Source organism: Camelus dromedarius, chromosome 17 (genome assembly GCF_036321535.1).
Source record: "Camelus dromedarius isolate mCamDro1 chromosome 17, mCamDro1.pat, whole genome shotgun sequence".
In the NCBI taxonomy this organism is placed as follows: domain Eukaryota; kingdom Metazoa; phylum Chordata; class Mammalia; order Artiodactyla; family Camelidae; genus Camelus; species Camelus dromedarius.
In genome coordinates this window covers 35,565,804-35,580,186 of record NC_087452.1, presented here as the reverse complement: position 1 = coordinate 35,580,186, position 14,383 = coordinate 35,565,804, and the positions used below count along the sequence as shown (strand labels likewise).

The 14,383-nt window shown below is 58.4% G+C and overlaps 1 protein-coding gene across 7 annotated transcripts in view; it reads left to right on the top strand.

Annotated features, from left to right (window-relative positions):
- Positions 1–1,724: 1,724 nt before the first annotated feature.
- The window catches only part of NBEAL2 (neurobeachin like 2), a 29,839-nt gene continuing 17,180 nt past the window's right edge, over positions 1,725–14,383 (top strand). For 2 of the 7 annotated variants that reach the window (XM_031470188.2, XM_031470186.2), the window contains exons 1-9: positions 9,758–9,854; positions 10,456–10,544; positions 10,618–10,746; positions 10,848–10,929; positions 11,013–11,137; positions 11,317–11,399; positions 13,040–13,125; positions 13,225–13,507; positions 13,669–13,775. In XM_031470188.2, coding sequence (XP_031326048.1) covers positions 9,825–9,854; positions 10,456–10,544; positions 10,618–10,746; positions 10,848–10,929; positions 11,013–11,137; positions 11,317–11,399; positions 13,040–13,125; positions 13,225–13,507; positions 13,669–13,775 — 1,014 coding nt within the window. In that variant the 5' untranslated portion in view covers positions 9,758–9,824. Of the gene's footprint in view, positions 1,914–9,757; positions 9,855–10,455; positions 10,545–10,617; positions 10,747–10,847; positions 10,930–11,012; positions 11,138–11,316; positions 11,400–13,039; positions 13,126–13,224; positions 13,508–13,668; positions 13,776–14,298; positions 14,380–14,383 lie in introns of those variants that run through there. The other 5 variants (XM_031470183.2, XM_031470185.2, XM_031470184.2 and 2 more) reach the window with 5 other exon arrangements.

Sequence of the window (14,383 nt, the reverse complement as noted above, 5' to 3'; positions counted from 1 at the left end):
TGGCAAAATACCCACGGTAGACTACCTACCCTGGAGAAGAGCAAACCCCCATCTGGGTCTAGTGGGCCCCAAGGTACCATTCTTAGCTTAATTCCTGAGAACTAAGCTGACAGTTGGTTTGGCCTCGACTGCAGCAGGTGGCCATGAGGTACAATGCTTCCCAGGGCCTTTCCTGAGTTAATTAGCATGCCCTGACAACTGAGAAACTTTGGCTGAAGTCAAGATCTTTTGACAGCATGTGCCATTTCCCAAAGCCGCATCTCCTCCCACCTGCAGAGAGGAGGCTATGCCTCCTTCCTCCCCCCCACTCACTAAGGCTTGTCTCTCAGCAAGGCTGTTCCCTGCTTGGGGCCTCCCTTCCCAGGCTGGCAGAAAGTAGACTCCCACTCCCTTCCGAGTTTCCTTCAGAGGCCCCATTGCTATAGGCCCCTGTCCAAGTAGCCCCCACAAACAACCCTCTTTACCTCAGTATCAGGTGGCATGCCCTGCCAGGGCCTACTGTGCAAGTAGTATGCAAAATGCAGGTAGTAAGTGCTCAGGAAATGTCAGCTCAGAGGTAAGATAGATGGGGCAGGAGGAAAGGCCAGTGGAGGAGCTGCCCAGGAAGCCAGGAGGATAGATGAAGCCAAGAAGACAGGATGGGTCTGTCTCTTCTTGGCTACTCAAGGTCTAGGAGGGTCCAGACTGGTCAATTCCTCCAAATGACGGTAACTCTCTGGGTCCCACAAAGTTCCTCCCAGTCCCATCAAAGGGCCTGACCCTTGCCCAACGGCAGCCACCCCCCCCCCCCCCCGCAACCGCAACGGGGATTGGGAGAAGGTGGGTGAGAAAGAGGCCCTGGGTGATAGTGACAGTGGTTGTGGAAAGAGTCCGTCAAGCCTCTGTCCCTGTCCATGTTGTCCCTGGATGCCCAGGTGGTCCTCATTTGGCCCATCTGGGCCTCAGTTTCTCTGCATGCAAAACAGAGGCATGAGGCACTCTCTTGCCTTTAAACTTTTGAAGTTAAAAAAAAAAGATGTGACTCAAGAACTGAGCCCTAAAGTGGAGAGTGCCTCCATCGGAGCATCTAGGAAGGCTTCCTGGAGGAGTGGGTCCAGGCGAGGCGAGGACTGCCTAAATCTCCCAGATGGAGGGAACTGCTCCTGCGGAAGTATTTCAGGCTTGTCCTGCTGTTTCCTGGTGCGGGCCTCCGCCCCGCGCACTCCCGCCACACCATCCTGCCCCACAAACAGTAAGAGCAGAAAACTGGCACTTCAGTCGCCCCATAAAGCGCTTAGTCCAGGGCCTGGCACGTGATAAGCTGGTCGTGATGGTTGTTGTTAACATTACTTATGGAAGGACACTGCCTGTCTGCACCCGGCCCGCAGCCCCTTCCCCCAACCCCGCAAGCCTGTCCCTTGCACGAATGGTGGCCATTCCAACCAGGCGGGCTGCGTCCCAGTCACATCTAGACTTAAAGCAAGTCTGGAATCCCTCACCCCGACCCTAGTCCGAGAGGGTCAGAATGGCCCTTCCCCAGGCACTAGTGAAGGCACGGATTGCAGAGGGTGGGGCTGCTGGGCGCCCCCCGGAGCCGCCCTGACCTCAGGCTCCTCCTCCCGTCAGACGCCCCGCCCTTTGCTCGGTCCCGGGAGAGGCGGGGCGGCGGTGCCCGCCGCGGAGTGCAGGAAGCCGGGCTGCGGTCCGCGGGGAGGAGGAGGAGCGCAGCGGGGGCCAGCACTACTTCCCCCAAGTAGTACCGCGCCGCTCCGCCCTGGAGTGACGCCCTCCGCCCATGGGCCTGGCCGAGGGCAACTGGCGGGCGGCGCGGAGGAGGCGGCGGCAGCAGGTGGCGTGGAGCAGGGCCGGAGCCGGGCCGGGCCATGGCCGCCTCCGAGCGGCTCTACGAGTTGTGGCTGCTCTACTACGCGCAGGTGAGCCCGCCCCGCCCCGCGCCCGCCGTGCCCCCAGCTCAGCGCCCCCAGCTCCTGCTGCACCTGTGCCCAGCGCCACCTGGGCCGCATAAATGCGCTCGCGCGGGGCGTGCTTGGGCTCCGCATACACGTGTACGCCCCCGGCCCGCCGGTGCCCTGGCATTTATACCTGGAGACGACCCTCGCGGGTACGCAGGTCACAAGAACCACTTGGGTGGAGACCGCGCCTCCTCGGTTTTACCGGAGGAGAGAGGCCTGGACCAAGACGGCAGGGCACTTACCTTTATGGATGGGGAAACTGAGGCCCTGGGGAAAAAAAGACTGGCCAGGTCGGGAGGGGGTCTTAGCTTGCATTTGAGCTTGCCCTTCCTGTGGGCGCAGCCGCGTTGGGTGGTCGTGGCCAACGGGTCTGTGTGGGCTGGGGATCCAGGCATCACAAGGAGGGTATCCCTACTTCGGTCCGACTTGAGTCAACTCATGAGATCCCATGCAGCCAACTGAGTAGTGAGCTTCTCCCTGACCCCAGGCAGCCCCACCGGAACCGGGGAGGGGGCAGCAGAGGGGTGGGCAGTGGTGGATTCCAGGGGTCCAGCCAGAAGAAAAGATTCGCTTTGGATGCTGAGGGTGGGGATGTTTGAAAGGGTTGGAGGGAGGTCCTTTCCTCCTGAGCTCCCCCTCCTGTCTCAGAAACTACCTCAAGCGGCTTCAGATGGTGAAGGGAGCAACTCTGACCCAGGTGTCCCCCAAACTCTATGTCACACACATAGGCCCCCACTTTCCTTCTGCATCCACGGCAGGGAAGGAACCCAGGGTAATGCCTCCCTCCCCTTTACCCAGCACCAGCCTCCCTCCCTGCACCTGCCTGGCATCATGCTCCTGGCTCAGGTGTACCTTGGGCACAATGAACTATTGTGTGCCCCTTATCTCGTCACTGGGGGGAAGTTCATACTCAAACCAGCTGACCCTCTGTGAGGAGGTTGGCCAACTGTCTCCCAGGACTGCAGGTCAGGTCTAGGGCCCCAGGGACCTGGAATTCAGGCCATAGCTTTAGGTTTACTTATTTATTTGTTTTAGAGGAGGTACTGGGGATTGAACTAGGATCTAGTGTATGCTAAGCATGTGCTCTACCACTTGAGCTATACATTCCCCCCAGGCCATAGCTTCTTGAGCCTGCTCAGGTGGTGAAAAGTCCAGGCACCTGGCAAGAGGCAATGCTTAGAATAGAGTTCCTCTTTGGTGGGGACTCTCTCTCTCTTTACACCCCTGAGCCTCTGCTTTCCTATCTATAAATTTGGCACAGCCCTGATCTTGGATGGTCTGGACTTTGCAGAGGGGTAGCCAGTATGGCTTGTCCAGGCCAGAGAATTTTCCTGCTTCCCTGCCCCATTAGATCCCCTCACTCCAGTGTTTCTGTCTCCATGTCCAGAGGTTGGTCCTTGTGAAGAAGCAAAAGATTTGGAAGGAAACCTGTCCCTGGCTCTCATGCTTCTGATTACCCCTGTGGCCATGGCAGGTTCTTGGTCCTTAATTTCTTCACCTGTGGCTGGGTGGAGAGGGGCTTGAACCAGGTGATGAGTCTGGTGGCTGTTAGTGGTGGGTCTTCATGCTGCTGGGAGAGATTGTCTTTAAACAGTTTCCCTGGACTGTACGTCCAGCATGGTTGCCTCCTGCTGCCCCTTCTGGCTGAGCTCTGCAGATGGTCAGTCTCTCACAGGTGTTGAGCATTCATCTGTGCTGAGTCCCCTCTCCTTCTCCAGCTCCTTACTTCACAGGGCAGGTATGGGGCACAGGCTAGCTGGTTGTAGCCTTGGAAGTCTGGGCAGGCAGGGGACGTCCTGGGGCCAGGCAGACAAATCCAGGATATGAGTGTGAACCTAGGAGCCGGGAGGGGCCAGGTCGCCTGGGGAGAGGAAGCTCTAGCCAGCCTCCCAGCACTGCCTTCCTGCCGGCTTGGTCCTGCTTCTGCTCCCGGAACACGGTCCCCACCCTCTGTGCTGGACTCCCCAGGAGCGGTGGCTGTGCTGCTTTTGAGCCCTGCTAGTGACCTATCGTGTGTGTGCTTGGGGGAGAGGCTAAGATAAGGTAAGGGGTTGAACTAATACAGGGTGTTAAGAGACCCCTGAGTTGGCCAGCCACCCAGCCAGAAGGTTCCCCCAACACTTGCACCCCTCCCTTCAGCCGTGAGAGCTGACATCAGCTGGCAAACCTGTTTCCCCAGTTGTGGCTCTAGGCCCGCCCCAGGAGCAACCCCTTTCTGCCCTCCCTTTCGCCTCATAGACCCCAAGTTCAAACTCACCCACCCACTACCTCTGTGGGCCCTCCTTAGCTGGGGTTCACGTGTGGGTGAGGGGTTGTGGGTGGCTACTGAAGGAGGAAGGAGGGGCCAGAGTGCCCTGGACATCACTTAGTCTGAGCCCCTCATGGCCCTAGTGGGGAAACCAAGGTTGTTGGACAAGTTTGGGGAAGAGTCCAGCAGAGCTCTGGCTCAGCCTCAGTCCTGTGTTCCTTTACCCAGGAAAGGTGTAGCCCTGTGGGCAGGAAGCCTCAGGTGGAACTGCACCCTGGGACAGCACAAGCAGTTTTCTCTGCGTGGAGCCTTCTCCCTCAAGTCTGGTCTGAGGTGACCTTCCTCTCCTGTCCCCCAAGACCAAGCTAGACCTGCGCCCAGGCATGTCCCCATCTGCATACTCATTGTGCTTGCTACTCTGCAGTTTCCCCTGCACCCCACATTTTTCAGTCGGTTCTTCTTGGGTATTAGCTGAGTGGCTGGGTGGAGGAGATAGGCCCCACAGCAGTGACAGATCAGGGATGTCATGCCAGAGGACTGAGTTTGGGCCTTGAGGGCTGAGGGCTCAGGAAGAGGAGGAGAAAGCATATGGCAGTGGGAAATACGAGAGGCAAGTTGTCAGGAATGAGAAGGAGGCCAGTAGGATGGACTGGCCTCAGTCTAGCAGGGCTTCCCCAGTGTGGGCTTAGGAAGGGGGTGAGAGGATAAGGGGACTGGGGACAGCACTCAACAAGCTGGCAGTTGGGGAGTGTGTAAAGGTTATGTGTGACATGTAAATGAGTGGCCACTTTTCAGGCTGGAGCAGTGGCATTGTTTAACAGCCCCCCAGTGAAAGGGAGCACCGGGGAGCATGAGAGATGAGGGGCACTCAGGGTCTCAAAGGCCAGGAACGGACAGGCATTCAGAGTACAGGGGGGCAGCCCAGGCTGAACTCTCCAGTTACACCATTGAGGACTCAGGGTTCCAGAGGGGTCAGGTCATAGCTCTAGGTGGCCTTGCTCTGCTCACCCCTCCCTGGTCCCTCACCCTTGACTAATGAGCTCTCCTGCCTCATGGAAACCTGTCAGGCCCTCTGCTCCCTCTGGGTCCTTAGCTGTGTCATACCAGTGCCTCAGTTTACCCTCTTGAAGTGGGAGAAAGGAATAGTCTCCTTGGTGCTTGGCTCCCCCTCTATACCTCACAGGGGCAACCAGGGTTCCTTCCTCCCTGCCTTTGTTTTACTAGGGGAGGGGTAGGGACTGAGGTGACGGGGAGAGTAGCGCAGAGTCCAGGGTTGGGGGAGGGGCGGGTAATCCCTGGAGCTGTTATGGTAGCTGGGGAGCTGATGTGGAAGTGTGGGGTCCCCATGGAAACAGGTCGGTTACTATGGGGACCCTGAAAGGAAATTCCGGGTTTCCATAGTGATAGGACAAGGGGAAGGTTAAGCCCTGGGGGGGTGTTATGGAGACCTGAAGGTTCACACCTTTCAAGGCCCTCTCCCCAGGAAAGGGGGAGAGACTGGCCCAGCCACCTAGGCATTTAGACCACTAGCCTCAGTTGTCCTTGCCCCTGGTGAAGTCCCCTGTTCCTGCTTCATTCCTTGGCCTGAGGTCCTCCAAGTCTGACCTCTAGTCTTCCTGGTATAGCCAGAAGCCACCTGCAGCTTGACATTGCCATCCCCCTGCTGATGCTGAGTGGGAAGACCTGAAAGAGGTCATCCTGAGCAGGCCCCATCCCACCCTGTCCCATTTCTGCTTGCCTGTTGCAGGAGGTGGGGTGCTTACTACCACCTAGGCAGCTCTGACTGGGAGGAGTCACCCACTGTGGAGTCCAGTCTTCTCTCCCTGCCCTGTTCCTAGTGCTGTTCTGGGGCCCACTAAGTTCCTCCCATTCTGCCTGCCTGGGACAGCCAGCTGTGGTCCATGGGACCGTGACTCTGCCAGTTAACCAAGATCTGCCACTCACCTGTCACTCGTGGAGGTGGGTGGGGAGAAGAAGAGTGTTGCCCTAGAATGCCAAAGGCTTGGGAAGGCAGAGCCCCTGGATTTGGGGGTAGAGCTCCCACTCACCTTACCATGTACTGCTGGGTGTGGTTGGAGAGCCTTTAGCTGTGAAGCAAAGGGATGGCTTTAAAGAGGCAGCTGAATCACAAGAGCTTAATGTTAAGTACCAAGGTACCAAGCGTGAGAACGAGGTCTGGATTGGAGAACCCATGCCCTCAACCACATTCAGTTTGGCACCCCTGACCTCTGAAGCACCACACAGGGCTGGGTCTTTGGGGAAGGTGCTGGCTCTGCTGGGGAGCATTTAGGCAGAGGAAAACACTGAGAGCAAAGCACATGCAGGCCTGTGAGGGTAGGGACAGGGAGTAATATCCTTGAGCCGGGGTATTCAGTGAATATGGGGTGCTGAGGCTGGAGATGAGGTGGGTACCACCCTTGCAGGGCTTCAGATGTCGGGTGAGGCTGTGGACTTGCCGTGAGCCTGTGGTAGGGTGGCTGACTGGCTGACAGTGGCGGACAGTGGTGGTAACTGATGTGTCCTGGAGGTGTCCGAGGTGCCGGGTGCTATTTAAGGAACTTCTGTGTTTTGCCCCATTGTGAGCCCCAAATGAGGTAATTGGGTAGCGATGGAGGATTTGGGGCAAGGTCTGAGCCCTGAGACACGGGGCAAAGCAGGGCTGATGTCAGGTTTGGGGTGAGGCAAGCCCGTCTCAGGCAGCATGGTGTCTGAAGCGCAGTGGTCCTTATCTCCCTGACAGCCCCACCCACCTGTCCACGCCATAGCCGCCTGCCCTCACCCCTCCCAGGTTACCTCAGAGTTCTGAGGAAGTGGCAGTTCCATGCCTACCCAGGGACTGTTTGGGCGCTCCCCTCCCCCAGCACTGAGTGTCCTCAGGGCTGGTTGGGCATAGATTGGGGTCCCTACAGGAGTGACTCAGAGACACTTCCCCCCTCCCCCAGACCCACAGCTTTCTTCCCTGCTGCAGGACCCTGGGAGGAATGTGGCTGCTCCTCATCTGCCTTCACAGGGGCACAAGGTCAGGACCCTGGCCCAGTCAGGGTTGGGTGGGGACGGGGCTGGCCTGCTGATGTTCTTGCTCAGAGCTTGAAAGGGATGGGGGAGCTGGCCAAGGCAGAGCCTGTGCGAGGAGTGTGGGGAGCCCTAGCAGCACAGCCGCGTCTCCCCAGCTCTGGAGCCCTCCACACGCAGCACTGCCTTCGTGCTCCCGGGCCCTGCCCTGCCTCCTGGCCTTGGCGCCTGCACGTCTCCCGCACCCTCCAGCACTGCAGCCTCAAGCCATGGGGCCCAGGTCAGAGCCAGGCTGAGGCCTCCCAGGGAGAAGAGGTGAGACCACAGGGTCAGGACAGGCAGCTACCCCTAGTTCTGTGCTTTTGAGATCCCTCCTGTCCCCTCCAGAGCCCACAAAGGTTGCCTTGATTGCCTCAGCCCTGAACCCAGCCCAGCCTGGATTTGCTGGAAGTTTGCAGCACTGGACAGGTCAAGGCTGTGTTCTAAGGACTGAAAGCAGGAGTGTGCAGAGTTTGAGGGGCCTGTCCAGGTAATGGCCATGAGGAGGACAGGAGGTTCCTGCTTAAATACCAAAAGCCCAAGTCACACATGGGAGGGGGTGTGGGGAGAGCAGAGGCCTGCACAGGAGGATATGAATCACAGATGCAGAGGGCAGAGGAGCTGGAGATGCAGGCCCTGATTGGACTAAGGACCCAGAATGTCTGGCTTGGCAATTGAGCCTTTATCTTTGGGTCAGGCAGGGGGACATGGTCAAATGCAGGGTATCAGGTGCTCAGCAGAGCTACAGTGGCCAAAAAGGACTCCTCCCCCCCCCCTTTTTTTTTTATTGAAGTGTAGTTTTGGTTTTTTTTTTACCACGTTAGCTTCAGGTGTATAACAAAGTGATTGAGTTACATGTATACATACATATATATTTTTAGCTTTTTTTCCACTGTAACTTATTACAAGAAATTGAATATAGTTTCCTGTGGTATACAGTAAGTCCTTGTTATTTATCTACTTTATATATAGTAATGTGTATCTGTTAATCCCGAACTCTTAATTTATCCCCCTCTCCATCTTTCCCCTTTGGCAACTATCGTTTGTTTTCTATCTGTAAGTAAAAAAGACTCATATTTGGGGTGGGAGATGACTGTGGTTTGACTAGGGGTGGTTTGGAGGGAGAAGAGGGGAGCATGGTGTCAGGACAGTTTTGAAGGTAGACAGGGGTCTGTGGGGTCATTGAGGCAGGGTCATGGGTCATGGGGTCAGCTTGAGCTGGCTGGCTTTAGCCACTATGAGTGGTCCTGGCCTAGAACAAAGGTCTGGCTTTTCAACATCCTCAGAGATAAAGCTGCAGCTGTGATAGTGAATGAGGCATCCTCTCTGGGGCCCCCCATTTCCCCCTCTGCAGTGGGAAGAATCGAAAAGAAAGAGTCTAAGAGCTCTGGCCTGCTCTGGTGTTTCAAGGTTGGGCATTATGGTGTCTTTGCTAGTTGACGGAGAGAAGAGGTGTAGACAGAGGTAGGTGAGCAGGGAGGTTGCCAGCCGCAGAGAGTGGAGAGTTAGTCATGGTAGTATGGGCCTGCACTTTGGTGGCCTTAGCCCCTCTCTGAGCCTCAGTTCTGTGACAAAATGCACAAGGAAGGTGCCCGACCACAGGGTGGAGGGTTGCTTTGCCTAGGTTTCTTGGGGGCCTGGTCCCATCTGCTAGGGTCAGGCCCCTTACCTGGGGCCTGTTCAGTCCTGACCTGTGATCTGGGGCCCACAAGTGGCAAAAAATTAGCCGTCCATCCAACAGTAGTTCTGGAGGTCCTTGAGTTGAGGTCCGTGGCACATGAGTTGCAGCCTCAGGTTGCCAGGTGTTACCTGTCATGTGTCCTTTGCCCCTACATCTTTCTCCAGTATGGTCCCCACCCTGCTTCTCTGTCCCTGGGAAAGAAGGTTGCCTTCTGAGCTCAGCTGTTTAGGGTGGGATCTCCAGATGGGGCCAGTGTGGAAGGAGGGGGCAAGGGACGGATGGAAGGAGGCACTCAGGTCCAGGATACCACCCACTCCATGCCCTGGGAGGGGCTTGGAGGTTGGAGCAGATTAGGGCTAGTCCTGGACTTACTCTACAGTGTCTCTGCAGCAGAGAGACCAGCAGGGCCAGGTGGGGAGCCGGGACACGGCAGTGGGGCGGGGCAAAGGAATGGATGGGTCCTCCTACATCGTTCCCTAGGCCGGAGGCCCTAAACCCAGGTCGGGGGCCTGTGGGTGCCTTGAATGAAGGGCACTATAGAGCAGGGATCAGAACCTGTCCCTGGATAGGCCTGCCCTGACTGCGGGACTCATGGTTGTAGAACTAGTTTCTGGTCCACAAGCTCCACCCAAGGCAGTGTGACCCCCGCCCCTCTGTGTTCCAGGCCCCGCCTTCAGTGCTAGGCTAGGTCCCTCACAGCTTCTCTTGTTCGGCCCTGGGTGCCCCAGGCCCCCCCACATCCCTGCGGTCTGCCGGGAGGAAGCGTCCCCCTTCCCCCACCGTGACTCTGCGCTTCCTGCCCCAGGGCTGGGGCGGGAGGGGACGTTTCCCGTTCACATCAAAGTTTCCCTGGCGGCGCCCAGACTGGGCTCAGCCCCTGTCCCTCTTGCCCATGGAACCAGCTCTGGGGCCTGGGGTCCAGGTAACCAGCCAGGGTGGGCGGAGTTTCCTGGGGCGAGGTAGGGCCCTCTGCCTGTACACGTGGGGGATGTGTGTGTGCATCGGTCTGCCTGGCTGATGGTGAACATGCATCCTGGGATATACAGTCAGGGAAGGTTTCCTGCAGGTGGCTGCTGCTAAGCTGGGAGAAGGTGGCAGGAGAGAGCCTAGTCCATGGCTTTTGGTTGGGGGAGGTTGGTGGGTGTGAGACCTTTAGCCCCAGCAACAGTGTGGGCCACAGCCACACCCCAGGCATGTATATGCTTAAGCCCCTCCCCTGTCTGTGTCAGGCTTGTCTGGGTCCCCAAGGGTTCAGGAAGTGGGAGCAGAGTGGGAGGCTGAGAAAAGCAGATGAGGGGCCTGGGGGAGAGATTAATATGTATGGCAGTCCTCTGATGCTGACTTTCCAGCTTCCTGTCCTCCTTCCCCATCCATCCCTCACTCCCTTTCTCCACCTCACTGCTCTGCCTCCAATTCCTGTCCAACGCCATTCACTCTCCACCTCTGTCCGCATCCTCTTGGCCCCCCCACCCACTGGGCCCCTTCTGCCCTCACCACTGTTCCCCTGAACTTCTTTCCTGCAGAAGGACCTGGGCTACCTGCAGCAGTGGCTGAAGGCCTTTGTGGGTGCCTTCGAGAAGAGCATCTCACTATCCTCTCTGGAGCCACGCAGGTGAGGCTGGAGTTCTGTGGAGGGCGGGAGACCTAGGGGTCCTTGGCGCCCGGTGACCCTCCCCTCCCTGCAGGCCGGAGGAGGCAGGTGCGGAGGTGCCGCTGCTACCCCTGGATGCGCTGCTTGTGCTGGCCAAGCAGCTGGACGAGGGAGACCTGGAGCAAGCCCTGCTGCTGCTCAAGCTCTTCATCATTCTCTGCAGGTGGGTCCCTGCTGTCTTCTCCACTGTGGGAGACCGTGGGACTGTGGGCCAGAGTCGGGGCTGGCATGTCACTGGGACCTTTCCCATCATTCACTCCCTAGGAACCCAGAGAATGTAGAGGCAGGCTGGGGCCAGGTGCTGGTGCCCCGAGTGCTGGCATTGCTGACCCGGTTGGTGGCTGAGGTGAGGTAACCTGTACCCTGGGGGGCGGCAGGTGGTAGCCATGGCTCAGCTAACCCCCCTCCACCCTCTCCCCATGCCTGCAGCTGAAAGGACCCCCACCACTGCAGGAGGGCTGTGGGCCCCAGCTGGAAAACATAGCCCTGCATGCCTTGCTTCTCTGTGAAGGCCTCTTTGACCCCTATCAAACCTGGCGACGCCAGCACAGTGGGTGAGAGGCAGCCCCCGGGTAGAGGACCCAGAGGAAGCTGGGGAGAGGAGGAGGGTGGCCACTCTGGCCAAGGGGCAGAGGTGGGAGGGGGCTGGTGTGCAGGCTGGTGAGAAGAGGATCACCCAGGATGGGTAAAATGCTGGCCTCACCTCGGCCTCTGCCCACTCCATCCCCACCAGGGAAGTCATCAGCTCCAAGGAGAAGAGCAAATACAAGTTCCCTCCTGCTACTTTGCCCTGTGAATTCAGCACCTTCTTCCGAGGTCAGGCCCCACCCCCTCTTTCACTTGGCCCCCTTGGCCCCGCCCCCAAACCTGAGCCCTTCCTGCAGTTCCCCATCCCATAAGCAGGACAGGATCCACTTACTGGAGGCTGCATGTGGGGCTGGGAGAACCATGGGAATTTGAGGGGGCCTCCAAAGGCGAGTAGGAGTTCAGGGGCAGAGAGGAGAGGGAGAGCATGTCTGGACAAAATGAGTAACTTCTATTTTCGGGAGGTGTCAATTTCCCTTCCTCCTTCTCTCCTATCTCCTGGGTCCCCCCCCCCCCCAGTCACTGTACCCTACTCTGATCTGGACCATCTTAAAACTCTCTGGTCCAATCCCAATCCCTTTGTCCTGTAGCTACACCCAGTCTCCACTCCTCCTCCAGACACTGTTTAGGTGTCTCCCCTCCCTGCTCCCACTCTTCTGGGGGAGCTGACCCCTAGGACATCTCACACCATCTATTCTCCCTGGGTACCTTTTGCTCATGGGTTCCCTCCTCTCATTGGAGGGTGACTGGCCAGGGCTTTAGATGGGCTTGGAGGAGGATGCTGCCTGGACAGGGGCAGGCCAGGTTTGGGAAAACGGTGGCCTATTGGGCTAGAAAATATCTCTGTTTCTGGGATACCCCATGGAGCTGTGGACCGGAGCCTGGAGCAGGAATAACATCTCCGAGAGGAGAGATGCCCCTGGGGAGCCCCCTGCCTCTGTTCTCCCACAGCCTGGGTACTCTTCTTAAAATACAATGGATTTTGTTCCCGCTGCTGTAAATTCCTCAGTGGTGGCCTGACTCCATCAGGATCAAACCCCCCACCCCCCACAGCCTTCCTTGTCAGCCGTACTCATTCTCTGCTCTCCAGCCATGGTCCTGTCCTCTCATTCCTAGAATCCAACTAGTTACTCCACCTCTGAGTCTTTGCCCAGACTGTTTCCTCTTCCTTCACAGGCCAACAGCATTCTCAGGCCTCACGTCAAAAGCCCTGTCCCCTGGGGGCCTCCCACCCCATCCCACCAGAATCAAGGCAGCCCAGCTCTCTCCCTACCCCTAATCCATGTGACCCAGGGCTGGTCCGTTCTGCTCTCTGGGTTTCATTTCATGGCCTAGCATCCTGTCCAGCTTTGCTGGAGCAGGGCCAGGTGGGCCTCCCAGATATGACACTGTGAAAGCCCCTAGAAGTCCCCAGCAAGGGTGCATGGGGTGGTGTGTGGGGCATCTGTATGGCAGATACAGCAGGTCACGGGAAGCTCCAACCGTCACAGGGCAGAGGGACCAGGAAATTTGCATCTAAGAAACTAAACCCTGGGTTGCCATGGGGAAGTGTGGGTGTTTATATGCTCACTCTGGGGTCCCCACTTTGGGGCTTAAGGATCTGGGAAGCTGGCTGGGATCTTAGGGCAGGGCTGTGTCCCCTACAAGCTCCCCAAAGAAGGGCTGTGTCCTCCTCGGACCCCCTAGCATAGAGGTATGACATTTTAGACCCCCTAGCACAGAACTGGGTCTTCTCCCTCAGAGTGGGCCTCCCGGCCATGTTCCTTGGCCAACTCCCCCCACCGCATCTTGTGTGGCCCCCTGGACCCACAGCCCTGCAAGCTTTGACATTATCTTGCCCTGTCCCCTGCCCCCCCATTTCCCATGTCCAGAGAGCCTGCAGGATGCAGATCACTTGCCTTCCACGCTGCTACTGCGTCTCATTCACCTCTTTGGTGCTGTCCTTGCGGGAGGGAAGGTAGGTTGGGAGGAGCCTGTGGGCCAGAGGGTGGCCATCTCAGGGTGTCTCTGCTGGGTGAGCCCCTTGCCCATTGCCCGTCTCTCCCCATACCTGCAGGAGAACGGGCAGAAGGCTGTGAGCGCTGGCTCTGTGCAGGGCCTGCTGGGTGTGGTACGGGGCTGGGGCCACCGGCCAGCCCAGGACCCCCGCCTAGTGCCGCTAGCACTGGAGGCGCTGGTGGGTGCGGTACATGTCCTGCACACCAGCCGCACACCTCCCCGGGGGCCAGAGCTCCGAGCCCTACTTGAAGGCTACTTCCGTGTCCTTAATACTGACTGGCCGGCTGGGCCAAGTCCAGGCCCCGAAGAGGCTCTTGTCACCCTGCGGGTCAGCATGCTTGGTGGGTATGGGCCCCTGGGCTCTGGGGAAGGTGGCACTGGAAGGGGAAGGCCCAGGTGCTGATGGAAAGGCTGGACAGGCAGCGTGGGAAGTAAGTTTAAGGCTGAGTGGAGGTACTGCTGGGAGGGGCCTGGGCAGGGCTGACCCTTGAGCCCTCCACAGACGCCATCCCCACGATGCTGACATGCGAGGACCGTCCAGTGCTGCAGGCCACCTTCCTCAGCAACAATTGCTTTGAACACCTTATTCGTCTCATCCAGAACAGCAAGGTGGGCGGGGCCCAGGCTGGGGTGGAGGGCCTGGAACCCCGAGGCTGAGGGCACCATGGGTGGGTGCCAAGCTGCCGCTGAGGAAACCTGGGCCAGACGGGGCTGGGGGGGCCGTGGCTAGTGGGATGGCCTGTAATTCAGTGGGGGATCCCGGCGCCAAGGATGGCTTTGGACCCCATATGAGGTGGGTGTTGTGGAAAGGCGGGAGCTGCCCTGGGCCCTTGTTTTCCTTTTCCCCAGCCCCAAATGTAGGGGCAGGAAGACGTCTCAGCTGTTTTGGCTGCAGTGCCTATTCCTGCTCACTTATCTGTGCCCGCTCTGTCCCTCTGGGCAGGGCATGGGTGGCTCAGCCCCTCTGCTCTTCCCTAGTGCCTGGTGGGGCACTTGGCCTGGGGCTCAGGGCGTATCCTTCCCTCTGGGGCAGAGCCCTGGCAGCTGCTCCAGGTCCTGCTCTAACCCTGCCCCTCCCCCATCTTCTCTCTCCTCTACCTGCTCCACTTTGTGCCCTCCCCCTTCCCCACAGCTGTACCTGCAGGCCCGGGCGCCCCCTGAGGGGGACAGTGACCTGGCTACCCGGTTACTGACTGAGCCCGATGTCCAGAAGGTAC